This window comes from Myodes glareolus, chromosome 26 (genome assembly GCF_982192425.1).
Source record: "Myodes glareolus chromosome 26, mMyoGla1.1, whole genome shotgun sequence".
NCBI lineage: Eukaryota > Metazoa > Chordata > Mammalia > Rodentia > Cricetidae > Myodes > Myodes glareolus.
Window position 1 is genome coordinate 13,231,612 of NC_142051.1, and position 26,981 is coordinate 13,258,592.

At 52.7% G+C, this 26,981-nt stretch overlaps 2 protein-coding genes and 1 non-coding gene across 6 annotated transcripts; 2 read left to right on the forward strand and 1 right to left on the reverse strand.

The window, feature by feature from the left end:
• The first annotated feature begins 503 nt into the window (after nt 1-503).
• On the forward strand, nt 504-23,275 carry Itga7 (integrin subunit alpha 7). 4 transcript variants are annotated; one of them, XM_048418331.3, is made up of 25 exons: nt 504-922; nt 5,587-5,714; nt 5,814-5,893; nt 7,236-7,491; nt 7,988-8,119; nt 9,292-9,499; nt 9,607-9,800; nt 10,017-10,105; nt 10,218-10,345; nt 10,472-10,567; nt 10,715-10,776; nt 10,872-11,041; nt 12,003-12,143; nt 12,649-12,764; nt 13,202-13,394; nt 15,047-15,127; nt 15,217-15,296; nt 15,395-15,469; nt 15,605-15,707; nt 16,187-16,363; nt 16,532-16,663; nt 20,047-20,160; nt 20,381-20,479; nt 20,576-20,701; nt 22,597-23,275. In XM_048418331.3, the coding sequence occupies exons 1-25, from the start codon at nt 717-719 to the stop codon at nt 22,804-22,806; spliced, it is 3,396 nt and encodes a 1,131-aa protein (XP_048274288.3). In that variant the 5' UTR covers nt 504-716; the 3' UTR covers nt 22,807-23,275. The 4 variants fall into 4 exon arrangements, with proteins under 4 accessions (XP_048274288.3, XP_048274289.3, XP_048274290.3 ...); XM_048418332.3 differs by lacking the exon at nt 7,988-8,119 and adding an exon at nt 8,364-8,483 and having other exon boundaries at nt 505-922; XM_048418333.3 differs by lacking the exons at nt 504-922; nt 5,587-5,714; nt 5,814-5,893; nt 7,236-7,491 and adding an exon at nt 7,502-7,820.
• On the forward strand, nt 11,421-11,523 carry LOC125390128 (U6 spliceosomal RNA). Its single transcript, XR_007228661.1, has one exon. It is a non-coding gene; the product is annotated as a U6 spliceosomal RNA (small nuclear RNA).
• Tmt1b (thiol methyltransferase 1B) lies at nt 23,272-25,733 on the reverse strand. Its single transcript, XM_087902094.1, has 2 exons — nt 25,174-25,733; nt 23,272-23,942 (listed from the first exon to the last, which is right to left on the reverse strand). The coding sequence occupies exons 1-2, from the start codon at nt 25,669-25,671 to the stop codon at nt 23,706-23,708; spliced, it is 735 nt and encodes a 244-aa protein (XP_087758220.1). The 5' UTR covers nt 25,672-25,733; the 3' UTR covers nt 23,272-23,705.
• Nucleotides 25,734-26,981: the final 1,248 nt, after the last annotated feature.

Genomic DNA, 26,981 nt, shown 5'->3' on the forward strand with positions numbered 1-26,981 from the left:
AGCTGTTTGTGGGCTCTGTGGCACCGGGAGCGGTTTGATTCCTACAGCCTAAGAGGTGTGCTTTGCTGCTCTGGGGAGGCGGAGTCTGTGAAAGACCATGCCGGATCGAGACGCAGGGACCCTCTGCTTTCCCTTCCTTTGTTTTTAATCAGCGCAACTTCTCAGTCAGTTCTTCAGCCTCCTCCCAGTTCTCTATGACCCTTCTTTCTCTTTTCAGCCTTCTCTACATCTGCACTTCTTTCAGTATTCTTCAGCCGTGAGGTTCTTTCTCAACCTCCACTTTTTGGGGGCAAGGGTGAGGAAAGGGAGGAGTACACTGTGCAAGGGTGGGGCGTCAGGGTGCTAGGTAGGGGGTACGGCGGATGGTAGACCAGTTTCCACCGGAGCTGAGGTTCTGGGCATCCCAGGAGGTGCGCGGGTTCTCCATCAGCTGCAGAAGGCAGGGGGCGGGGCCTGGGCGGGGCCTGGGCGGCATCCAGGAGAGGAGGCGGAGCCGGAGCGCACGCCGGCTCTCCCCACTGCAGTAGTTGTAGTTAGCAGGTCCTGGGGCAGCGGAGAGAAGGTCTCAAGAGGGGTGCCGAGGCGGTTGGAAGGTTGGAAGACTCCTGAAAGACCAGACAGATTTCGAAACCAGAGCACTCCTGGGGAGAACGGGGGGCCTCTAGGCGCGCGACGATTTCTTCGCACTATCAGGGTGCGCTTGCAAGGCTGGTTCCATGGGCAGGATTCCGAGCTGCGATTCCCTCCGGCCCCCTGGGATTTGTTACCTTCTTAGTTCCTTGTTCGCCGGACTGCTCTTACCACGGATTGTCGCCTTCAATCTGGATGTAATGAACGCCCTGCGCAAGGAAGGAGAACCTGGCAGCCTCTTCGGCTTCTCGGTAGCCCTGCACCGACAATTACAACCCCAACCCCGGAGCTGGTGAGTCACCATACCAGCCCAGAGTCCCCAGGCTCAAGCCTTGGGCTACTCTTCTCCCAACTCCCTATCTACCTGTCTCTCCGACTTTCAGTGTGCTCTGCCCACAGGCATCTCACACCTGAAAGCTTGCTCAGTCTTGTCCAGATCCCCAGACCCAGGATCTTGCCTTGGGGATGAGTTGGAGAGCAATGGTCTTGCCAGAGACCCCCTTCCCCTCTGCCTTTCCCTTCAGGGTGCATCCTCGCTCCAGCCCTACATCTCTGGTTCCTCTTCTTCCTCAGAGCCGCGAACTGCATAGGGCGAAAGGAGTGGGCAGGACAGAGAGGATGAGGGAGCTGTGGGAGGAAAAGAGGAGAGAACAAATAGGTACTGCCAGAGCATCACCCTGAGATGGAGTGAGGGCTGCAGGGCCCTGGGAGGCCAGAACTGATGCGGGCGGCTCAACACAGCAGGGAGACTATCGGAAGACCGAGGGGGCCTGGCAATCTGCAGCGACGGTTTGGTCAGAAACAGTGGCAGGAAAAAAGAGACTCCGAGTAGTAGCAAGGGGTGGTGGCAGCTGTCACCACTGCTTCCAGAAACAGCAGCAGCAGCAGCAGCAGCAGCAGCAGCAGCAGCAGCAGCAGCAGCAGCAGCAGCAGCAGCAGCAGCAGCAGCAGCAGCAGCAGCAACAACAAGATCCAGTAAAGATGCCAAGCTGCTTCTTGTCTTCCTCAGGGAATGTCCAACTCTAGAAATCTCAGTAGTGGGGAAAGACAAGCAGGAGTGAAGTGAGGAGGACAGTTGCCATAGTTTCAGGACTCCTGGTAGATAGATACATTTGCAGGTGATTGCGTTTCCATATCCTTGGTTCTTACCACACAGGAAGAGAGGCAAGAACAGGAGAAAGCTTTCTACCCCCTCCTGCCAAGGGGCATTCCCCCGCCCTCCTAGCCAATGTATAAGCCACATTTAAGTGTCCATTACTGGGATCAATGCTGTCCCCAGGGACTATCTTCTCCCCTTACTATTGGTCTGGGGGCAGAAGACAGGGACGACAGTTTATTTCTCCACCCCCACTGGAGGTGGGGGAGCCTTAATCTTTCTCCTTCCATTATTCCCGTCATCTGGGAGAAGGATGTGCTCTTTAAACCTTTGGGAAAGATAGGTACCAACCGATGTCTCAAGCCATCAGCAAGCCTTACAGTCATGATCCCTCTCTCCTTCCTTCCCTCCCTCCCTCCTTCCTTCTGCCATCTGCTAGAGTTCCAGGCCTGGAGGCCTTTTTAGGACATGCTGAACTCTCTGAGTTATTTCCAGGCAAATTCTCGGTTATTTTTAATAGCTTGGTCTCTTGTCATTTTCCCGCTGTCTGAAGGTGGCCCCTGATTCTGTCTCTAGAGCCAACTTGGGGGTATTCCCAGAGGGGCCTGGCCATCTGGCTCCATTTTGCTCCAGCAGGGGGCATTCCTCTGACTGGGGGCATGGAGAAGCTGCCGCCTTGCTCAGTCCCTCTTTAGACCTTGTTTGTTTTCAGTCTAACCTAGGGATGAGACTGTGAGGCCTAACCTTGTTTTGCTCTGTTTCTATCACCCCATTTATTCCCCTCATCTGAGAAACGGAGGCAGCAGCATCACTATCCCATGGGGTTGTTCCGGGGTGGGGGTGGGGTTTAAAAGTTCTTAATATACTCAGAATATTGACAGCACAAGACCTGTCGTGAGTGTTTGGAAGTGTTTGTGGTGCTAGAGCTCTTGTGCTGGGTTCAGAGAGCCCGAGAGAGGCATCATCACAGCATCCCGGATCCAGAGGCTTGGCTGGAGGGGCACCAGGCTGAGCACACAGCTTCCTGGCTGCACAGCTTCCCCAGGGGGCCACTCAGACTGCGCTGGGCCAGGGAGGGGTGGGCCAGGGCCAAAGCTCTGGTAGGATGCAGTAGTGGTGAGCTACTTATTAGGCCCCCAGGCTCACTCTGTCCCCACCAGCCAGCACCACCCCCACCCTTGCAGTAAGTGGAGCCCCGGCTACTGTTCTGTCTGAAGGCCTGGGGCGGTTGGACTTCTGGGATCAAGTTTGAGGGGAGGCTGTGGCTGGAGCCGGGTAAAGGGCGCTCTTATTCCAGGAGGAACTGGCTGGGTTCTTCCTTCCAGGAGTGGGACAGGGCACTAAGCGCCTGTCCATTTTTCCCTCCTTCCGGCCCTCGACCTCCAGGGCAGGTGTGAACACTGAACACTCCCACTTCTACTTCTTTGATGGTGCAGTTACACACTAAGCAGTGGAGGCCCCTGGTGTCTCTGTGTGTCCACCACAGGTGTGCACCCTGTAATGAGTCCTGACACTTCCAATGGGGCGAGCCCCAAGACACATTAGACGACCCCAGAGTAACAGAGGACACCCGCTGTTTGCAGGCTGGGACACTGCAGACGCGTGCGAAAGTGGAGTTTGTTTTCTCTGGGCTCCATCACCTAGAGTTCCTGGGGTGTCAGTTCCCCCTCCTCTTCCTCTGCTGGAGTGGTTCCAACCTTCTGAAAACAGGAAAACAGGCGAGGCAGTGAGTGGACTGACCGGGCAATTAGGCAGATGAGGATCTAGAGATGCGCCGGCTGCGGGAAGCATCTGAATGCATTTGCTCACCTGTAAGATAAGGATTCTTATCTTACAGGACTGTGAGATCAAGTGGGATGGTGCCTGTGGCTCTTCTCCTAGGAATCCAAGTGGGAAGTGGTAAAGGTTAATTCCTTCAACCTCTGTCCAGCCTGGGGCCTGGCCTATATAGGTGCTGTGTTGTCTTACCAATCACTACCTGACCCAGGGCTTGGTGTATAATGGAGTGTCAGTAAACAGTGGAGAAATAAATGAGAATATATGTCCTCTTTCTTCCTGCTTCCCCCATTTTAAGAGATTTTTTGCATATATATACATGCATATTTTTCCTGTGTGTATGCACTGCTTCCATGGCTGGTGTTCCCGAAGACCGGAAGAGGATGTCAGATCCTCTGGCTCTGGATTAGGTATGGCTGTGAGCTACCTTGTGGGTGCTGAGAACAAAACCCAGGTCCTCTGCAGGAGCAACAAATGCTCTTAACTGTCAGGCTAGCCTTCCCACCTCTTCAAAGATCTATTTTTAATTTTTTTTATTTATGTGTTTGTGTGTGTTCCCTGTGCCCATATAAATTTGTGTGGACCACGTGAGGATGGGTGCCCATGGAGGTCACTGGATCCTGTGGAAAGGAATTTACAGGCAGTTGTGAACCACCTGATGTGGGTGCTGGGTACAGAACCCAGGTCCTCAGCAAGAACAGCAAGTGGGGTGGGTGAGATGGCTCAGTGGTTAAGAGCACTGACTGCTCCTCCAGAGGACCCGGGTTCAATTCCCAGCACCCACATGGCAGCTCGCAGCTGTCTGTAGCTCCAGTTCAAGAGAATCTGACACCATTATACCAATGTGCATGAAATAAAGTTAAATAAAGTTTTTTTTTTTTTTTAAAAAGAACAGCAAGTAATATTGATGGCTGGACTATCTGTCCAGCTGCGTGCTCCCCCGACCCTGCTTGACACTGGCTCTGAGACGAGGTGACAGCTGCTAAGTTAAGGGACAGCAGGAGCTGTGGGAACCTCTCCCCCACCCTACAAGGTTTGGCTCAGTGCCCCACAGATGCCTGTCTGTAATACTGTCGGACAGTTGCGGGATTTGCCCCCAGGATGGGACATGGAAGAGTGTGGGAGTGAGAGGACTTGGGACTTGTCCTGCTGCCTACTACTCTTGAGCCTTTCCTGAAGAGAAGTGCCATCTGGGTATCAGTTACCGCACCTTACTTCCCAGTCACTCCTGGCTTCGGGGTCCAGTCCTGAGGGACCCAGGCAGCTTCCATTCCCAGCACAGTCCCCCTCTGGGGAAGACGCTTTGGCTGTAATCATGGAAAATTGTGCTGCCAGGAAAGAGGCTGAGGGGGCAGTGAGAGAGAAGGGCAGGGGTGGAAGGAGAGGAAAAGAGAAATCTGTGGATGTGGGAGGCGAAGGTAGGACAGGGAAGGGGATTCTGGACGTGGGAAGGAAATGGGGTGGTGTTAGTGGCCACCAGAAACATTTCCCCATTTCCCTGCTAGTGGGCATGACTGAGTTTGGGGCTTGCAGAGCTACCAGTAGGTAGGGTCTTTGCTGGGCACACGGTAAAGGGGAAACAGGCCCGTTTCTAGCCCCTTGCCTGGCTTCTGAAAGCCCCTGGATCACTGCGGTACCAGTCTGTGTGCCTGCTGCTCTTGCTCCGGGCATTCTTGCTATCTCTGGCAGGCTTTCAACTGGACCAGGGTTAGGGAGGAGGGTAGTGTCTGAGGCTGGGGCCAAGCAGGGGGTGGAGAAGCTTGTCAGGAACAGGTGCTAGGGACGGGCAGTTCTCTTAAGCTGGCGATGCTGGCAGGCTGCTCCGGCTGGCGTGTGTACTGACGTGTGTTTATCCACTCTTCCTGTTGGTCCTTTATGTAGAGAGTAAGCACACTTGTGACATGAATGTGTGTGTGCCCAGGTCTTTTAACATACCCTTGCCAGAATTGGAGAAAAATGGCTTTTATTTTTTTTCTCTTTAGTACTTGAACACTCCGCTTGGCTCTGAGAAGTTGGGGTCAGGGAAGCTCTGGGGTGGTTGGAGTACTATGGCCTCTGAATCTAGCCCTTGTCCCACCCTACAGGCTGCTGGTGGGTGCTCCCCAGGCCCTGGCTTTTCCCGGGCAGCAAGCAAATCGCACTGGAGGCCTCTTTGCTTGTCCCCTGAGCCTAGACGAGAGGAACTGCTACAGAGTGGACATCGACAGAGGAGGTGTGGCCTTGGCCCGGTGGAGTGGGAGCAGCGCGTGAAGAGGGGAGGGCAGGACTTTGTCTCTTGTTCCTTCCCCTGAAACCCAGTGTCTTGCTTCAGCTGATGTACAAAAGGAGAGCAAGGAGAACCAGTGGTTGGGAGTCAGTGTTCGGAGCCAGGGACCCGGGGGCAAGATTGTCGTGAGTACTGCTTCCTGTGACAATGCAGAGGCTCTGACGGTGTGTGTGTGTGTGTGTGTGTTGTGTGTGCAAGAGGCTCACCTACCGAACACAAACTGGACGCCGCGGTGATTCCTAGAACCATTGGTTGATACACGAAAGTCTCTTTCCTTATCAATTTTAAAACACCCATCTCTTCATCCGAGCTCTTGTCAGATTCCTACTGTGAACATTGCTTAGTTTCAGACATTATACTAACTTCTGAAAGAGGACACGTGAAGACAGTGGAGGCCTCGGCCCTGCCAAAGAGTTCTGCAAATGCTTGCTTTGTTAAGACAGAATCTCACTACGTAGACCTGGCTGTCCTGGGACTCAAATAGATCCTCCTGCCTCTGCTTCCTGAGTGCTGATATCAGTCGTGTAGCATCATGCCTTTTAGTTATGACAATTCTTTTTCTCGTCTGGGTCTCTCACTGACGCACACAGAAGTCACCATGAGGCTGAATGTCACCAATGCTCACTAAGTGGTCTAGTTTCTAGTCTGTAAATCCGAAGGAAGAGTAGAGAGAAAGGGCTGCTGCCAGCGTGGTGCGCTGAGCCATGCTTTTGGGAAGAGGGAATACTCAGAGGACAGATATTAGGATGTCTTCTTTAGGGAGATGATGACAGTTACGAAGGTCTAGGGACAGATGACTCAGTGGAGTGCTTGCTTTGTAAGCATGCACATCTGAGTAGGATTCCAAGAACCAACAACAACAAGAAAAAGCAACGTTGTTGGATTCCTAGAATCAGCATTAGTAAAGTAACATTGGGAGGTTGTGCTTCTCACCCTCGCATTAGGGAGGCAGAGACAGGAGGATCCCTGGGACTTACTGCCCAGCCAGTCTAGCCCAATTGGAAGGGCCCTGATCCCAGGGAGAGACTCTGTCTCAAAAAATAAAGCTAACAGCTCTTGAAGAATGACACCCAAGGTTGTCTTCTAAGTTTCACATGCATCTGATGTTGCGTGTATGTTCCCCTGTACACATCTGCCTGAACACACACACCAGAGCATGCTTCAAGATTGTTACACGATCAGGGAAGCCCGTGTTCTATGTGCTGTTATGTGTCTGTGAGTACCCAGGTAGAATTTTTTCTTCAAGTGGTCACAGACGGGATACCGGGAAAGGACCTCACACTGGCTAGGTGATGGCGTTCAAGTGATGCTGCATACGGTTGTCCATGTGTGCACGGGCATATGTGTGCATGCGCGCACATGTGTGTGTGTGTGTGTGTGTGTCTGCCCAAAGTCTACATGCATGTGAGCCGCTTGTAGGTCCCTGGTAGACACAGGGGAATGACCTGACCTCCTATTCCCTCACAGACCTGTGCACACCGCTATGAGTCTCGACAGAGAGTGGATCAGATCCTGGAGACTCGGGATGTGATTGGCCGCTGCTTTGTGCTAAGCCAGGACCTGGCCATCCATGATGAGCTAGACGGTGGGGAATGGAAGTTCTGTGAGGGGCGCCCCCAGGGCCATGAACAGTTTGGGTTCTGCCAGCAGGGCACAGCTGCCACCTTCTCCCCCGACAGCCACTACCTCGTCTTTGGGGCTCCAGGAACCTATAACTGGAAGGGTGAGTCATTCGTTGGGGAGGGTGAAGGAGGAGCCCAAGGCCTCCTCTTACCTCACAGATGGGATTGTGGGTAGCATACGGCCAAGCATGACCACGAGTTCATTGATGTATTGACCTGGGGCACTGCCATGCCTTCCATTCCCATCTTGCTAGCACATAAGTGAATGGGGTACCTACTCTCCATTGCATGGCCATGTGTTTATCTACATGTTGGCATGAGTTCCCACATGCACAGCGGGGCCAGGGCCTGCATGCTCCGACACAGCAGCCCACACCTCATCACTGCCATTCCTGTCTCTGCACGCTGCCACTGGCTGAGCTGCCACACGGTGAGTGTGATGCCATGTCTGGAGGACCCTAGAAGCTTGGGCTCGGGAGATGGTGGGGGAGGGGCTGAAGAGCAGAGGAGGGCTTCCCTGTGTGCCCACCCAACGGTGTCTGGTCTGAGGGGTGCGCCTCTCTCCTGCCTTGAGTACTAACAGGACTGTCCTTGCAGGCACAGCCAGGGTGGAGCTCTGTGCACAGGGCTCGTCCGACCTGGCAGACCTGGACGACGGGCCCTACGAGGCAGGGGGCGAGAAGGAGCAAGACCCCAGCCTCATTCCGGTCCCTGCCAACAGCTACTTTGGTAGGGACCCCTCCCTGGTCCAGAACTGCTCTAACCCTCTGATCCTTTCTCTTTTCCTCTTTCTCCACGCTCCCATCCTCCTGTCTCTGTCTTTCTGTTGTTTTGCCTCTGGCTTCTTGGTTTCTCTCACTTTCTTCCTCCTCTTCTTCCCCTTTCACCTTCTTCTGTCTCTGTCTCCTTACTCTGTGCCCCCTTCTCTTGCTGGCCTTTCCCTGGTGTCTCTTCCCTACCTGCTCCCCCACAGGGTTGCTTTTTGTGACCAACATTGATAGCTCAGACCCTGACCAGCTGGTGTATAAAACTTTGGATCCTGCTGACCGGCTCACAGGACCAGCTGGAGATTTGACCTTGAATAGCTATTTAGGTTTGTAAGCTCCTACATCCTGGGTCCTGGGGTTTGACCCTGGCTTTCCTTTTTACTTCCTAGGGAGTATTCTTTCCTTCCTTACCCTCTCCTAACATATGCCCAGGGAAAGACATATTGGGCCCAAACTGCAGAGGAGAATTAGGTACATTGACAGGCCTGAGGGCTGTGAGCCAAGGGTCTTCATAGGGGAAGATGCAGGTGGAGCAGGAGGTCAAGGGTTACCCGGGTTGGAAGGACAATCTTGACCTCTGGGGAGCTTCCTTTGGGGGTGAATGTGGGCTACGAGGGTCACTTACAGCCTCTTTTGCATATCATCATCCAGGATGAAATGAGGTCCAGAAAACATTTGGGTGAAGCAAGCTCTGCTTTGTTCCCTTATCTTCCTCTCATATCTGTAAAGACTTCCTCCTCTGCAGGGTTGGGGAGAGGGGGGTAGAGAAGGTGCATTGGATGCCAGTGAACCTCCTGGGTGTGCAGAATGGGAGGGACATCCTCTTCTTCGCCAGTTCCCCAGGTTGGGCATGAATGGTGGTGGCTCTGGTCCAACTCCCATTGCCGTGCTAGCCCCTCTTACCAAGTCACCAAGCTTCTCTGTTACTGCCTTTCTCTCTGCTCTATGACACCTCCGTATCATGTCCTGCGTCTCTGACCAGGAGGGCTGTAAGGGTTTCTAGGCCCTGGCGGCGGCGGAGGAGGATAGCCCAAACATAGTGATTGGGGAGCAACTCTCCCTTGCGGCTCCAGGGGGATTCCCTGGCTTCCGACTCTTGGAGAATCACTCATAGTAAGGGATTTCCTCACCTAGGTTTCTCCGTCGACTCTGGGAAGGGTCTCTTGCGTGCGGAAGAGCTGAGTTTTGTGGCAGGGGCTCCCCGTGCCAACCACAAGGGGGCTGTGGTCATTCTGCGTAAGGATAGCGCCAGCCGCCTGATACCCGAGGTTGTGCTGTCTGGGGAGCAACTGACCTCTGGCTTTGGCTACTCACTGGCCGTGGCTGATCTCAACAACGACGGGTGAGAGGGGACTAGAGGAGTGCGCCCCCGGGATCCAGGGGTGGCTTCTACACTTTGTCCCGACTCCCTTGGTCTAGAGGGCCCCATGCTGTCTCTCTCTTCCACAGCTGGCCAGACCTGATTGTGGGTGCCCCTTACTTCTTTGAGCGCCAAGAAGAGCTGGGAGGTGCCGTGTATGTGTACATGAACCAGGGTGGCCACTGGGCACATGTCTCCCCTCTGCGGATCTGTGGCTCCCCCGACTCCATGTTTGGAATCAGCTTGGCTGTCTTGGGGGACCTCAACCAAGATGGCTTCCCAGGTGTGACTGGGATCGGGTGAAGTTAAGCTCAGTGTGGGGAGGAGCTGAGACGAGATCAGCGGATTCTGTAACTCAACCAAGCTGAGCCAGCAATGTCTGGAGGGAATGGCCGGGAGGATTTAGAATGATGTGTGGAGCTCCTCAATGAACTAGAGTTGGGTATGGAGCTTGTCGACCCTCCTCTGCAGCCTCACCATGCTTCTCTTGTGCCCCCAGATATTGCCGTGGGAGCTCCCTTTGATGGAGATGGGAAAGTCTTTATCTACCATGGGAGCAGCCTGGGGGTGGTTGTCAAGCCCTCACAGGTGAGGGGATTGATGTGGAGGAAGGGTTCCGGGTGGAGTGAGGACTGCAGAGGGCCGGGTAGGGAGGACTGGGGAAAGTGGGGCTCAAAGGAGGGTGACCGTCACTCTCCAGGTGCTGGAGGGTGAAGCTGTGGGCATCAAGAGCTTTGGTTACTCCCTGTCTGGGGGCCTGGATGTGGATGAGAACTACTACCCAGACCTGCTCGTGGGCTCCCTGGCTGATACTGCCGCGCTGTTCAGGTGAGCCTCCAGCCTCTCAGACCCTCCCTGCCGGTCTGGCCTCTTTCCAGTCCCACGCCTGGTCCTGCAGAGTGTTCCTAGCCTCACATTCTTGTCTTCCAAACCCAATGAACTCTCCACACCCAGGGCCAGACCCGTTCTTCACGTCTCCCAAGAGATCTTCATTGCTCCGAGAGCCATCGACCTAGAACAACCCAACTGTGCTGGTGGACTCTTGGTCTGGTGAGGCGCGGCCAGAGGGGACTGTGCCAAGGAGGAGGCCAGTGCTGGCTTCCCTTCCCCTGCCTCTCTTCCCTAGCTTGGGTCTGGGTTGTGGCAGAAGTAGGACTTGGGGTCTCGTTTGCTCAAGAGCCTCCCTTTGCCCCACAGCGTGGACGTAAGGATCTGCTTCAGTTACATTGCTGTACCCACCAGCTACAACCCTACTGTGGGTGAGTTGGAATCCTCACCCGCCGCTCTCTCTGATGGCACCCCGGGAACAGGATCCTCAGCTCACTGGGTTCCCTCTTCTCTCTCCACGCCACAGCCCTGGATTACACATTAGATGGAGACACGGACCGGAGGCTCCGGGGCCAGGTTCCACGAGTGACTTTCCTGAGCAGAGGCCCGGATGACCCCAAGCACCAGTCCTCAGGCACGGTGTGGTTGAAGCACCAACAAGACCGAGTCTGTGGGGACACTGTGTTCCAGCTGCAGGTGGACACCGCCTTCTGGTCTCCGAGTGACAGCGTTATTGCATGTCTCTTCTCTGCCTTTTCTCTAGCACACTCACACTTTGTTGGGAGCTCTGGGCCCCAAGGGACTAGAAAGATACTCAGCAGCTAAGAGATTGTCTTGCTCTTATAGGTGACCCGGGTTTGGGTCCCAGTGCCCACCTTGGGTGGCCAGTAATGCCCTCCAACTCCAGCTCCCGGAGACCTGGCACTCTCTGGCTTCCTTAGATACCTGCACTCATGTGCTTATACTCACACCACACACACACAGACGCGCACACACATGCACACATGCGCACACATACATGCACACACACGCACACACACACACATAATGAAAAAAATAAAAACGCCTTTGTACTTGGCAGCATATATGCTAAAACTGGAAAACTGGAATGACAGAGAAGGCTAGCACGACGTCTGCTTAAGGATGACACATAAATTTGTGACGAATTCCATATTTATTTTTCTTTTTATTTTTAAAAGATCTAGGCACTGAGCAGTCCCTTGTTTGAGCTCCTTTCTACACACTTTTGCCTCTCTGCCTGATTTTTTTTTTTTTAAAGTAAGATGGAGTGTCTGTATGTAGCCCAGGCTGGCCTGGAACATTTTATATAGGCCAGGCTGGTCTAATTATGAGATCCCACTTCCTTAGCCTTTTGGGCGCTAGGGTTGCAGGTGTGAGCCACCACGCCCAGCTAGTACTCCTTGCTGTTTTCACACATCTGTGAAGTCTGGAACTTCACAGAGGTGGTGTCTGCTCCTCGCTCGAAGGGAAAGCCTTATCTGCTATGGTCTCTCTCTCATCCTCACTGCTTGCCCGCTTGTATGTCTGTCTCCCTCAGTTTCTTTCTAAGCTTGAGAGTCTTCAGTGTACTGGTGAGGGCCTTGATCAGGGCTGAGGCTGGGAGTGGTTCCAGTGAGTAACAATACTTCCCTTTCAGGAAAATGTCAAAGATAAGCTTCGGGCCATTGTGGTGACCCTGCAATATAGTCTCAACAGCCCTCGGCAAGCTCCTGGTCCGGGGCTCCCCCCTGTGGCTCCCATCCTCAATGCTCACCAGCCTAGCACCCAAAGGACAGAGGTGAGCTTGGGGGGAAAGGAGCTGGGAGGGACGATGGTCCTGGTGCCTCCAAGATGACACCCACTTGCAGCTTGCAGAAAAAGCTCTTCCGCACCCGTAGCCCCAGGACAAGCCTTATATGTAGGCACAATAATACCTCAAAGGGGAAATGGCTCAGATGACCATGTGTTCCTTTGTAGTCTAAGAGGACTGTGCTCCTGCAGTTGCTCATGGTTCTGGGGTAATCAAGGCCTGGTGTCTTCTGAAATGGATGTCAAGCCTCTTGAACCTTCTTGCTCCCTTTCGGCCAGAATGGACCGGTGTAGCTCACTGCGTGGGTCTCTTAGCAGCCCAGTGGTACCTGTCACGGCTTTTCACAGTCTGTGCCGTCTGGGCAGGGAACTGTGGTCTGTTTATGGACCAGCCTGGAGTCCTCTCATCCCGTGTTTTGCTAATGCACCGTAAACCTCGGTGCCACATTTGATCTCCACCTTAGACGTGATCTTCTCCTGAACACTCTCCTCAGATCCACTTCCTGAAGCAAGGCTGTGGTGACGATAAGATCTGTCAGAGCAACCTGCAGCTGGTGCAGGCCCGGTTCTGTTCCCGGATCAGCGACACCGAGTTCCAACCTCTGCCCACGTGAGATGGGTGGAGTGTACATGGGTCGGGGAGGAGAGGGCTAGGCCTCAGCAAATAGAGGAAGCTTCTTTAGAGGGGTCAGACAGGGCTCTGATTCAGAGGTCCGAGCCAGGGCAGTGTCCTGACCAGAGAACAATGCTCCTAGTCTGTATAATGCCGTGTATTTTATGGACACGTCATCACAGTGTGACCCCTCTGTGGCTCCACGTTGTGAATGAGAGCAACCTCTCTGGGTTGCTGTTGATACCAGGTCAGAAAGTGGTGGAGTTAGCATAAGAATGGAGGTCCCCTGACTCATTCCTGCACTGGAAGAGCTGGCTTGTGTGTGGTGTAGGGGACCTGGAGTGAGAGGAGAGGCAGTGTGCACTTGTTTGGGGGCTGGAAGTAGATAGGGTGGGAGGCTCGGATCCTACAGTGAGTTGGGTCCCATCCTCCAGGGCTGTGGATGGAACAACGGCCCTGTTTGCCCTGAGTGGACAGCCGTTCATAGGCCTGGAACTGACAGTCACCAACCTGCCCTCGGACCCGGCCCAGCCTCAGGCAGATGGGGATGACGCCCATGAGGCCCAGCTCCTGGTCACCCTACCGGCTTCATTACACTACTCAGGCGTTCGATCCCTGGATTCTGTGGTAAGAACCTGGGACAGGGCCTAGTGTGTTCCTTTAATTTTTATTTTCTTTTCGTGACTTTTTTTTTTTAGTAGTTAGAGGTGTTATGATATTTTCAAACCTGCATGTCACTGTACTTAGCTCATCAAAGTCACTCCTATTACCCCCCTCCCCCCATAGTCAGGGTTTCCATTGCTGTGCAGAGACACCGTGGCCATGGTAACTCTTATAAAGGAAACATTAATCGGGGTGGCTTACAGCTCAGAGGTTTACTCTGTTATTGTCATGGCGGCATGCGGGCAGACGTGGTGGAGAGGTAGCCGAGAGGTCCATATCCGGACTGGCAGGCAGCAGAAAGAGAGAGACATTGGGCCTAGCTTGAACACTTGAAACCCCAAAACCCACCCTCAGGGACACACTTGCTCCAACAAGGCCACAGCTTCCCAGTGACAAACTGAAATTTGTGAACCTATAGGGGACTTTATTATGCAAACCACCACACCCTCCTTTCTCCTTCTGGTTTCCCTCCTTGCCCAAAATTGTCCCCTATGCTTATGTATATTCTTTTCTTTTGTTTTAATTTTTGTTTTTTTGAGACAGTTGTGTGTGTGTGTGTGTGTGTGTGTGTGTGTGTGTGTGTGTGTGTGTGTGTAGCTCTGACTGCCCTGGAATTAGCTCTGTAGACCATACTACCTTGAACTCACTGAACTCCTCCTGCCTCTGTCTCTTAAGTACCAAGGTTGGTCCGCATGTATGTTTGAGACAATGTCTCTCTCTGAAGCCTAAGCTGTCTTTGAACCCATGGCAATCCTCCTGCCTCACCCTCTTAGGGGCTAGGGTTACAAGCATGTGCCACCACACTTGGCTTCATACATATGTGTGTATGTATAGATGTGTGTGTATATATATATTTATACATATATGTGTATGTGTGTATGTATATACACATGTGTATATATGTGCATATATATGTGTGTATATATATATGTGTGTGTATCCATATATACACACACATTTAGATTCTATAAAATATGCAGTATTATTTTTTCTACAGCTCTTCCTTGTGCTCCCTCATCCTCAGTGTAGAACCCCTCTTCTCCACATCTCCCCATATTGTTCTCCTCCACTTTTTTTTTTGAGACAGGGTTTCTGTGTGTAGCTTTGGAGCCTGTTCTGGAAGCCTGCTCTGTAGACCAGGCTGGCCTTGAACTCACATAGATCAGCCTGCCTCTGTCTCTCAAGTGCTGGTGTGCGCCATCACCACTGCCCAGCTCCCCCTTCCACTTTTACATCATATCTATATTAAAACTACATTTCTTCTCTTTATTTATTTATTTTTGAGTCAGGATTACTCTGTGTGACAGTTTTGGCTGTCCTGGCACTCACTCTGTAGACCAGGTTGGCCTTGAACTCTCAGAGATCCACCTGTTTCTGCCTCCTGAGTGCTGGGATTAAAGGCGTGTGTTACCCAGCTAGATTTTTTATATGAGAGAAAGTGTGATGTTTGTCTCTCTGAGTCTGGCTTGTTTTGCTTAATGTGGGGACCCCAGTTCCATCTGTTTTCCTGCATATGACATAGCTTTCTTCTTCTTCTTTATGACTGATTAAAACTCCATTGTGTGCTCACAAGAGATGAGAACACTGACCTATCCTTCCCTCCCTCCCTGATCCAGGAGAAGCCGCTCTGCCTGTCCAATGAGAATGCCTCTCACGTCGAGTGTGAGCTGGGGAACCCTATGAAGAGAGGTGCCCAGGTTGGCATGGCTGGCCTTTTCTCTGTCTGAGTGACCCATTCTTAAGACCCAGCTCTCATCTGACTCTCCTGCCATTCCACACTTGGCAGGTCACTTTCTACCTTATCCTCAGCACCTCTGGAATCACTATTGAGACCACGGAGTTGGAGGTGGAGCTGCTATTGGCCACGTAAGACTGGGAACAGGTTGGGTGACTTAGAAAGGCTTCAAGTGCCCCGTGGAGGTTCCGGAGCCAGCGGCTCACACGTCCCCATGTTTGTATGCCAGGATCAGTGAGCAGGAGCTGTACCCAGCCCTTGTTCGAGCTCAAGTCTTCATTGAGTTACCACTGTCCATTTCAGGGTAGGTGCTGCTTGCCTGGTCCCTCTGCCGCCCCCAGAGCTGGGGCTCGGCCTTACCTGACCTTACCCTCTTGGCTCCATTTGCTGCATGGACCCCAGGCCTCTTCAGCTCCTCTTCCTATCTCCCCACAACCAGGGTGGCCACTCCTCAGCAACTCTTCTTCTCTGGCGAGGTGAAGGGAGAGAGCGCCATGCGATCTGAGAGGGATGTGGGCAGCAAGGTCAAGTATGAGGTCACGGTAAGCATCCTGTCGTGTGGCCCCAGAGAAGAGGCTTTAGAGATTTCTCAAGGTTTTGGGCTCTTCCCCATATGGTAGCGTGGTGGCCCCGGGGCTCCAGGCCTCTGCACTGGGCAGACGTGGCTCTAAGCACACGTTGGTGCTGGGGTTTCAGGAGTCATCTAGTCAGGCCATCTCTGCGGCAGATCTGAGAGGTGTTGGGAACTCAGAGGAACGGCTCCGCTGTGGCTTTCGCTGGAATGGGTTCTTGGGGGAATCTGTAACTTTCATCAACACTTTGCCCTGGCTCGTCCTAGATCCCCTCACACTTGGCCCCCTTTTCCTGGAGAATGAGCAGAGAATAACGCTCAGTCTGGTCTAGATTGTGCGGCTCTGGTCTGTTTCCCGAGGTCCTCCACATCAGCCTTGCCTCTCCTTCTGTGATGTAGGGACCACTCAGAATCCGAGTTTCATTTCTTCCCACTGCTTTGGGCCCACAGGTCTCCAATCAAGGACAGTCGCTCAACACTCTGGGTTCAGCCTTCCTCAACATCATGTGGCCCCACGAGATTGCCAACGGGAAGTGGCTGCTGTACCCCATGCGGGTGGAGCTGGAGGGCGGACAGGGGCCTGGGAAGAAAGGGATCTGCTCTCCAAGACCTAACATCCTCCGCCTGGTGAGGCTTAGGCAGGGCAGGCGGGGTGGAGCGTGGAGCCTGGGAGGGATGTCGCACGGCGGCGGCGGCGGGGGGGGGGGGGGGGGGGGGGGTAATGTGTGGGTGTTGCAGCGGACATGCCATCTTAGGGGTCGCAGTATTTAAAGGAACTTCCACTGCGCCTTCCAGGATGTGGACAGCAGGGATAGGAGGCGGCGAGAGCTGGAACCGCTGAGACCAGAGGAGCCTCCAGAGAAGCTGGAGCCCAGCACATCCTGGTGGCCAGTATCCTCTGCTGAGAGAAAGAGAAACGTCACTCTGGTGAGGGCAACACGGCTGCGGCACGGCCACAGTGAGGTCGGGGAGCTGGGCATCCATGGAGTCAGCCTGGCAAGGCGTGTGGTGCTCAGACGCCAGGGACAGCTGGAGGGGGACAGTACCCGTGAGGCAGCTCCTGACACCTCAGACCCTGCAACTCCCGGTGTGCACTCCAGGGCCAGCTCGGTAGCCAAGCAGCGACCCTGCTCATTTGTCTAAAACATTGTATTTTGTAAGGAGCTGGGGTAGACTCAACCTCTTGCCTCCAGTTTCTAAGGGCTGGGATTCCAGGCATGGGCCTCCAGGCTCGGTGTTTCATGTTCTCATAATTAAGATTATAGTATATACACAAGATTGGCTAAGCTTTCTGTCTATCCCATTGGAACAGCTTGGCTTCCCACTCTCCCGCATAGTTTTGGTATTGAGGTGAATTTGTTGAGCGCTCTGTGTTCCTCCTAGGCTGGTGCAGACAGTGAGAGTGTGGCACAGATGTCAGTTAGGGACACTGGGGCTTGAGCTAAGCCTAGGCGTGGACCATGATAAATACAGCCCCGGAGATCCTTGGCCAGTAGCCGTAAGGGCATCTCGTCCTTTTTCTGGCCTGAAGCCTCCCCATGCCCCTTTGATACCTAACCCGAGGCTAAAGAATGCAGGAAGCTGTTCTGCATCTGGAACCCGGTGCCGCTGTGGTAGTCCCGCCTTCTCCACAGGACTGACAGCTCCGAGAGACTCCCTGTTTAACAAGAACTCTGAAATAGTTTCTTTATTTAACATTCTTTATTTAGAAACAGTTGTTTTTTTTCTTCTTTCTATTTGGAGACAGGGTCTCTCTGGTTGACCCAGAACTTGCTATGTAGACCAGGCCGGCCTCGAACTCACAGAGACCCACCTGCCTCTGCCTCCCTGAGTGCTGGGGTTAAAGGCGTGCACCACCATGCCTGGTTTAGGAACGGTCTTGAACTCACGGCAATCCTACCTCAGCCTTCACAGTGCTAGGATTAGAAGTATGTGTCACCATGTCTAGTTATTTATTAATTGTGCTTATTTTTACTTCAGAATCAAGCAGTGCATCATTCCATAAAATACAGGGTGTTCCCTCCTAGCGGGGTTGGAGACCAAAGTCGGGCCTTTCTATGCCAGGCAAACACTCTACTGCTGACCTATGGCCCAGCTCCTCATTCTTTGGAGAGGGGAAGGGCTGCTGTGCTATGCAGCCCGGGCGTCCCTCCAAATTGAAATCCTTTTATTTCTTCTCCGATGCTGGAATTACAGGCGTATGCCCCGGTGCCTGCACTTATTTATCATTTACTTTTTTTTGGCTTTATTTTTTAAAATGATTTTATTATTTTAAATTTTCATGTGCAGGCGTGTTTTGCCCGCATGTATGTGTGAAAGCCACATGTGCATGCCTTCTTTCAGAGGTCACATTTGGGTGACCATGTGGCATGTTTTCCTCTGTACCTGGCTCATTTCACCTGTGTAATATCTCAGCTGGTTTAAAATGTTTTTTTAAGACAGGGTTTCTCTGTGTAGTCCTGGCTGTCCCGGAACTCACTCTGTAGACCAGGCTGGCCTTGAACTCAGAGATCTACCTCTGCCTCCCAAGGGCTGGGGTTAAAGGCCTGAGCCACCACTGCCTGGCTATTAGAGTCTTTAAAAAGGTATTTTAAAAAGATTTATTTTAGGGACTGGAGAGATGGCTCAGAGATTAAGAGCACTGACTGCTCTTCTGGAGGTCGTGAGTTCAATTCTCAGCAACCACATCGTGGCTCACAGCCATCTGTAATGAGATCTGGTGCCCTCTTCTGGCCTGCAGGCAGATACACAGACAGACTATTGTATACATAATAAATAAATAAATATTAAAAAAAGATTTATTTTATGTTTATGAATGTCTTGCCTGCACATATGTATGTGTGCTATGTGCATTCCTGGTACCTGTGTAGGTCAGAAGAAGACCTTGGATCCCCTGCAGCAGGAGTTATGGATGCCTGTGAGCTGCTGTGGAGGCGCTGAGAACTGAAGACAGGCTCTCTGCAAGCATAGCCAGTGTACACAATATTCTGTCTGTGTATATGCCTTCAGGTCAGAAGAGGGCACCAGACCTCATTACAGATGGTTGTGAGCCACCATGTGATTGCCGGGAATTGAACTCAGGACCTTTGGAAGAGCAGGCAATGCTTTTAACCACTGAGCCATCTCTCCAGCCCTAGCCAGTGCTCTTAACTGCTAAGCCATCTTGCCTATCATTTGGACTCTTTTATATAAAATAAAGCAGATAGCTTTGCTTTTTAACAAACCGGTTAAAGAGCTCTGAATTACTCAAAAGCAGAAAACTAAAAGATTCCCAAAAGAGGCTAGGGAGATGGCTTAGTGAGTAAGGGCCCTGCTGCCAAGCCTGAAGACTTGGGTTCCGTTCCGGAACCCGCATGGCGGAAGGAGAGCTTCAACCCCTGCAAGTTGTCCTCTGACTCTCATGGGAGCATGACCCTCCCCAGTCAGAAAAGACTCCAAGCACTCTCAGGCCGTTCTTAAATGTGTGTGCATTGTGGCAAACAATGGCTAACGGTAACTTTCAGGCAGACTTGAAAGGAGGAGACTGCGAGTTTCCTGGCCCCAGTAGTTCACAGGCAGCCTCTCCTACAGTGAGTTTGAGTTTAGAGTGGGTTCATGACTTTGCCAAATATGGACCCGTGTTCCACAACTGATTAGGATGGGTTTCCTTCCCTTTCCTCTTTCTTCCTTCCTTCCTTCCTTCCTTCCTTCCTTCCTTCCTTCCTTCCTTCCTTCCTTCCTTCCTTCCTTCGAGACAGAGTCTCACTGTGTTTTCCTGGCTATCCTGGAACTCACTCTGTAGACCAGGCTGACCTTGAACTCACAGAGATCTGCCTGCCTCTGCCTCCTGAGTGCTGGGATTAAAGGTGTGTGCCACCATGTCTGACACCACTGGATACATTTGCTAGCTCTGTGACCTTCTTTAAGACTCAGTTTCTTCCACACCAGAGCAGCCTTCCATCCAGATGGAAGAATAAATTTTAGGCTAACCTGGGTTGCACAGTGAGACTCTGTCTCAAAAAGAAAGTACCTTGCAGGAGATTTGGAGCTTACCTGATAGAAGTACCTGGTAGGTTCTGGGTGCTTAATTATTAAGACAGTAAGCTGAGTAGATATCAACTCAGAAAGTCTCTTTGCCTGTTGCTTGGGAGTGAAAGACCCCTTCCAATGTGTTTCAAGGCCCAGGTTTGAGATAGGCAGCCATTTTGGGTCAGAGGGTTAGCCTAGGAAGAATTCCCGGAGGAGAGGAATTTGAGGTCCATTGAGGAGCATGGGAAAGATGGCATACTCACGGGCCTGTCGGCTCAGGGTCTTCCTCTCCTTCTCTGCAGGACTGTGCCCAGGGCACGGCCAAGTGTGTGGTGTTTAGCTGCCCGCTCTACAGCTTTGATCGTGCGGCTGTGCTACATGTCTGGGGCCGTCTCTGGAACAGCACCTTTCTGGAGGTGAGGCACCGGATGTCGGGCTGGACGGCTTCTGCAAGCCCTGCCCCCTGGAGTTTACTTCTGGTTCCCCTGCTCCCCCGTCCTAATGCAGCACTCTCTAAAGCCAAGCCAGGCAGAAACCCCCTCTACGTCGGCACCATCTCATCTGTGGTGTCAGTAGCTGGAGAGGGTTGAGGGGAACATGGGCATTTAGAAGTCTCCTTCCTTCCCTATCCCTTAGGAGTACATGGCCGTGAAGTCTCTGGAAGTCATCGTCCGAGCCAACATCACAGTGAAGTCCTCTATCAAGAACTTGTTGCTCAGAGATGCGTCCACAGTGGTGAGCTGCCTGCCAGGCTGGAGGACGGGGCCGGTGGGGGGGCTCCCCTCTTCCCACTCTCTCCAGCTTTTGCCCTGTTGACTCCTTGTTTCTCAGATCCCGGTGATGGTGTACTTGGACCCTGTGGCTGTGGTTGCAGAAGGCGTCCCTTGGTGGGTCATCCTCCTGGCAGTGCTGGCTGGGCTGCTGGTGCTGGCCTTGCTGGTGCTGCTGTTGTGGAAGGTGAGGCCCGGGGAGGGATGGAGCCAGTGGGGACTGGAATTAGAGGAAGGGGGCTAGGTGCTCACTCACACAGGTTCACCCAGCAGCTGTTACCGCTTATGCACTTACCGTGCATGCCCCAGGAACTCTGTCTGCTTTGGATGGTTCAGAGTTGGCTCTGGTGCAGACCTTGTCCTCAAGGCTTGTGTAGTTGAGTGGGAGTGTGGGGAGCCTTGTAGTTAAGGACGGGGCAGAAGTGTCGAGTTGAGATGGTGGGAACTCAGAAGAAGGAAGGCTTTGAGGTCCCCTGGAGCTGGGCCTCAGACGGTGAATTGGCAGGATAGGGTTGTGGGGAGATGGGGCAGTGGCATGAGGCTTCCAGAAGAACCGTGGTGGATAGAGCCTCAGGAGTAGGAAAGTGTGATCTGATTTAGCCACAGTGTGGCAGCAAAGGTTGGGAAGGAAGCTGTGACCAAGGCCTACAACATGGGGCCCTGGCTCCAGGAACCTGCTTGGAGCGGAATGGGGCTGCCTCGTATGGGACCCTTCTTGTTCGGACAGAGCTGTAACAGAATCCTATTGGGTCAACATAAAAGCACACACATGCACATGTCAGTCCAGGGGATCTCATGCTCCACCAGGGCCCATCCCCGAACCACATGCCACATAGGGGGCTTGTGCAGAACTGAGCACACCCTTGGGCTCTGTAGGTGCCCTGTCCACTGCTGTTTGACAAGGGTATGCCATTAGCCGACCAGCTCTGGAGTGGCATCAATGCTGTTGAGAACTTGCCCAGTCTTAGGGACGACTGATGCCTTCAGGATCGGCCTCAGGATGCCTGTCCCATGCACGACTCCCATAGAAGGGAGACAGGCAGATACAAAGTCCCCCTCCCTCCTCAGCCTTCCCATCATCTGCCTCTTTCCCCTTCTCCCTCAACATCCCAGTGTGGCTTCTTCCGTCGCAAAAGTGCGAGCTCATCATTTCCAGCCAGTTATCACCGAGCCCATCTGGCCGTGCAGCCCTCGGCCATGGAAGTTGGGGGTCCAGGGACTGTGGGGTAACTGCTGTGTGTGCACGTGTGTATGAACATGTGTGTGTATCTATGTGTGTGTGTATGTCTAAGTACAGATCCGGCATTGGGAGGGGCTCAGTAAAGAGAGGGGTGTGTATAAGGGAGACGAGGGTCGGACGATTTGAGGTAAGGAGCCATTCAAAGGTGAAGTTTTCAGTGTGAGCACACAGCCCAGCATGCACAGGGAGCGAGTAGGCTGGGAGTGCCAGCATGTGGGCATGTGGGGTTCCATGCATGTCTTTCCTGTGGGAACGAGATGTTTGCACAAGGAGATCCTGTGCCGTCTGAGCATGCAGGAGTCTTGGCTGTTCTGAATTTCAGTGTGCAAGGGGCCCAGCACCACCTCGGTAGGTGAGGGGTTAAGCTACTACTGTATTCATGGATGCAAGGGCTCTGGTCTAAGGAGATGCAATTCACTATGCAAGCACACAGGTGTACGGCTATGAGTCATCATTCAGGGTTTTCGGGGTGGTCTGGGACGCTATTTTATCCCTTGAATCTTGTGTTCTAGAAGACATTACTGAGATTTTTAAGAAGCCTGGGTGGGAGAGGAAAGCGTGCGAGGCCCTGGTGTTCAGTTTTAAGCCTCTCTTTCAGGGACCAAGGGTGATTTCCTTGGTTTTACACCTTGGGCTTCCTTCTGGTCTTCCTTTGGCTGTGAATGAGAACCTTGGACCCTGGTACTGATGGTAGCAAGCTGGGGACTTGCCACTGTGCTGGAAATCGGCCAGCCTACCTCACTTTTTGTTTGAGCTAGTTCTTTCTGGCTCGGAAATGGTGAGGGTCTTTAAGGGCCCTCAGCCCTGCAGGCTTCTCATGGTCTCTCTTGCTGTCCTTACAGCTGGGATTCTTCAAGCGCGTAAAGCACCCGGAGGCCACTGTGCCCCAGTACCACGCAGTGAAGATCCTTCGGGAAGACCGACAGCAGTTCAAGGAGGAGAAGACAGGCACCATCCAGAGGAGTAACTGGGGTGGCGGCTCCCAGTGGGAGGGCTCTGACGCCCGCCCCATCCTGGATGTTGATGGAGCTCCTGTGCCAGCCACTGCTTAACTTCCCTTATTCTAGGCCTGGCCTTTGAATCCCTTCCACCCTTTCCCAAGATGGGCTTCTTGGGATGGAAATAGTGGGGTAGGTTGTTGGCGTCCCATCGAGATATGGCAGACTCTACTTCCTCAGGGGCACGGACCTCTCCCACCGTGAGAACCACTCCTCCAACTTCCCCTTAGGATGCTGTGAGACGAGGGGGCATATCAGGGATGGGCTGTGGGCAGGGCTGGAAGGACAGGCACATCCTGATGGGGAGCAGGGTCCTCCGATCTCCTTCTCTCATCCACCCTGCATAGCATGTCTTCCCCAAAGTGCCTTAGACAGAGGGTCAGGGAGGAGAGCGTGTCGCTGTCTCTTGTTGCTGTCTCAGGGGCTCTCCCTTCCCTAATCCTCCCTGTCCTCTGACCTTAGCGTGCTGTACCAGCCTAGTGGTTTTTGTCTATTTATTAAAAAGAATTTGACAATAAAAAAACTCTGATTGCTTTATTGAGTGCTCGGCTCTTATCGTGAGGGTTTGGCTTCCCTCTGTCCCCTTGAAGCTCGGCACAGAGTGGGTGGTAGGGAGGGAGGCTGAGGTGGCCTGGCAGGGAACACACGCATCGACATGCTACCAGTTCCAAGGGGCACATGGGTGTAGTGTTGGAAGCACGGCAGTGAGAACTTTACCACGTGGATAAGGGAAAGGGAGAGTAGAGGTCCTAGAAGGTGGCTGGGCAAAATCCAGGGCTTTGCAGATCACAATTTGGCACTGTATAGTTTTGTGCCTCTGGAGAAAGCAGGACTGAGGCTAAGGGTCACCCTGGCAGCAGCGGCAGTGGCGCTGAGGAGGCTTTCTCGTTCTTTGACTGGGGTGGCTTCTGACTACGGGCAGGGAGGGAGCAGAGGGACTCATTTTTGGGTAGCTATTTCACAGCTTTTCCCATGATGTGGGGCCCCACAGGTAACCACCTGAAGGGAGGGGGCTGCCATTCCATTTCGATATTGGAGAACCGTGCCTTCTCAAGGTCCTTCCAGGTCTCTCTGGTGAGGTGGCAACCATCCCCGATGTGTTTCCAGGTAGGCTCAAAAACTTGCTGCCACAGCAAGGCCCAGCTTCCCTGAGGCTCGGCAACGTGTTCCCAGAAGAAGAGCAGTCCTCCCTGGGAGGGGGAGAAAGTCACTTATCCACTCCATCTCACACTGTTTGTCCTCATTCCCCCTTCCTTCCTTCAGACCCATCTCTCCGGAGTAAGAGCTTCTGACCTGAGAGTTTGTGGGGGCACAGTGCTCCTGATATTGTACGACTAGCTCCTGACCTCCTCACAGGGCACGAAAGGAGCCTCTGGTAACTGGGCAACCATGACTGATGAGAGATCTTTATAGAATCACTAGACTGGGGGACAGGAGCAATCGAGGATTCTTTCATGTGTGTAAACTTCCAGTATTGTGACGTGACGCCTGTTGTCTACCGTGCTCATGCTCAAGAACTTTGTGATTCAGTTATAAAAAGTCACACAAAAAGTCTCATTGTATTTTAAATAAGTTTACAGTTTTGGGTTGGGCCACTTTCATAGTTAACCAGGGCCTGTGGGTTAGACAGACCTGCTAGCTAGAGATGTGATCCCAGCCTCTTCTGAGACTCTGGTGTCTAGTGCAATCAAGACACCCCTGGGTTCTGACTCCAGCAGGGCTCTGTCAGGCTCTCTCCCACAGTGTCCACTTCCCAGAGGATTCATTCATTCCCACACTGAATTCCCACTAGACGGCCGTACTGTCCACAGCTCTTTCTCCAGGCCACATCTTGTCCTGACTTCCAGACCTGAACTTCTAATGACCTGTATGGCTGCTCCGCATGGATGTCTTAGCAAATCCTGAGACCCAACACGTTCAGAACAGAGTTTTCCACGCCGGCTAGTGACTGTTTATTTCATCTGCTTTCCCTTCAGTTGTGCAAACCAGAAATTTTGGAAATTATCCCAAATTCCTTTCTTTCACACCCAGCTCAAACTCTCAGAGACTCTGCTGCCCCTAACATGTCCACTTGAAGTCTTTGTTCCCCCCACTTCCTCCACTAGAACACTTTTATCCCCCCACCTCCTCTACACCATCAGTCTCTAGATACCAATTGAGACCTCACTGCCCGCAGTGTCTTGCCAGCTCCTCTCACCACTGAACAGTACTCCTCTGTGTTTCTGGAGCATCCGTTGTACCCCCACAGATCTCCTATCCACAAGATAGTGTTATAGACCATGGACCATGACATTCTGATGGCTTTTTTTTTTTCTGTCAGAGAGTAGGCTACATCAACTTCCTCATCCGGGGTCCTGAACCCTGGAGTTGCCAATGCCATGCTCACCTGCTCTGGGCCCACACCCTTCCCCCTTTGCTCACCGGCTTCAGGACTCTCTGAATTTCCTGGATGACCTTTTTGGGGCTCTTTACAGAACACAGCACCAGGGTGCAGACCACCACATCCATGGAGCTGTCAGCCAGCTGTTTCATGTCCTCTCCATAGGCCACGATGAAGCGTTCATACTGGAGATGCCTGTTCTCAGCCATGCTCTTCGTCAGGAACTTCTCAAAGTTGGGGTTCGGGTCCACACAGGTGACCTTGCAGTCAGGTGGGTAGAACTGGAAGTTGGCACCAGTGCCACAGCCCAGCTCCAGCAGGGTCACTTTGCCGGAGGTCTCCTTCAGATCTCTTATCGGGCTGAAGAGCTTCCGTTTCTCGCCTTCCATCTTTTTGTTGGCGCTTTCTGTTAACTTGGCCATCAAGTAGGGGAAGTAGGTTTTGCACATAGGCTGCCAGTAGCCCAGCAGAACCAGCAGGTGCAGGGGCAGTGTCAGGAGCAGCACCAGGAGCTGCAGGAATGGGACCAGGACGTCCATGATTGCAACTTTAGGTGGTGTGTGTCCCGGGACACTGGTGTTTGCCTCTGCCCCATCTGGGAGATATAAATCTCCCCTCCCCCTGTGACAGGACTTTGCTCCTTGTCTCCTGCCTGGTAATTCTCTTTACTGGGTGGAGCCTGTGTATGAAATTCCTCCAGAAGCATGGGTTACATAGCCCCATAGGCTCTTCAAAAGTTTTATGTGGGTGAAGGATCATGGCAGTGCCTACATTATTGTGTTCTGAACAGATGGATATGGTTGAGTGTGCTATCTTACCTCAGAGGAGAGTAGGAAGGAGCTGGGGGGCCATATTTCAGATCACAGCCCCATGAAGAGCCAAGGTTGGGGGCAGAGCCAACTTAACTCTCTTCAGGTCTGGCCGGGTTGTGCAAACCAGAAATTCTCCCACACCCTGGGATTTTATAATCAGCAGCATGACTTTGCCCTACATGGTGGCCAAGTAACATTTGTGTAAGCCGCTTGAGGTATTTGAGTGAGTGGCCAGGCCCCTCCCCGGAGGGCCTCCAACGGCAAGTCTCTGCTAAATAAGACTGGACCCAGCCCCTAGTCTAGATAGAGGCAGCCAAGCTCTGGATTTGAAAACCTACCAATCCCTGGACGTGAAATTCCATAATTCCCTGGGCTCACCTCAACCTCAAGCCTTGACATCCCACCAATCCCCACTCTGGAAAGTTCCTCCCTGGAAAGCTCTGCCCCCAAACAACTCTGTATGAACCCTATCTTCTGCCCAGTCCTTTGCTGCTTCTCGTTTGAGCAGAGGCAGCTACCCTCCTGGGCTCTTCTCTCTCAACACATCTCTTGTGTGACTGCGGTACTCCTTGGCTCCTGCCTGCCAGGATACATTTCCCTTCAGAGCTGTAACCCTTGGGGGCAGCCTTCCCCCTGGAGTAGAGCTGTAACCTTTTCATTGTGGAAGCCTTTTTCTTCAGAATGTACACAGTGTACACGGTGAGACCTGCTTGCTCATGAGAAGGAGGAAGGTTACTGGTCAGAAGAAAGGCTCTGGGATTGGGACCATGGCGCAGCAGTAGAGTGCTGGCCTGCTGTGCTCGAGGCCCCGTCCTGAAAGAGGACACTTAAATAAACTTTAAATGTCATATTTAAAAATGTATGTACGTATATATATGCTTGCATGTGTGTATGTACGTGTGTATGTATATATGTAGTATACGTATGCCTGTCGGTATGCTTTTGAGTGTGTGTGTGCTATGGGCAGTTGTGGAGGTCAGATAACAGCTTGAGGGAGTTTTCTCTTTTCAGTATTTGAGTCCCAGGCTTGGCAGCAA

What these genes read in the sequence shown, in the direction of transcription:
- Itga7 (XM_048418331.3), top strand. Translation starts at nt 717, where the DNA reads ATGGGCAGGATTCCGAGCTGCGATTCCCTCCGGCCCCCTGGGATTTGT. An exon ending in ACACTGTGTTCCAGCTGCAG is followed by an intron (nt 11,042 to 12,002) that starts GTGGACACCGCC and finishes CTTCCCTTTCAG; the next exon opens with GAAAATGTCAAAGATAAGCT. An exon ending in TTCGATCCCTGGATTCTGTG is followed by an intron (nt 13,395 to 15,046) that starts GTAAGAACCTGG and finishes TCCCTGATCCAG; the next exon opens with GAGAAGCCGCTCTGCCTGTC.
- Tmt1b (XM_087902094.1), bottom strand. Translation starts at nt 25,671, where the DNA reads ATGGACGTCCTGGTCCCATTCCTGCAGCTCCTGGTGCTGCTCCTGACA. An exon ending in TTCAGAGAGTCCTGAAGCCG is followed by an intron (nt 23,943 to 25,173) that starts GTGAGCAAAGGG and finishes TCCCCCTCCCAG; the next exon opens with GGAGGACTGCTCTTCTTCTG.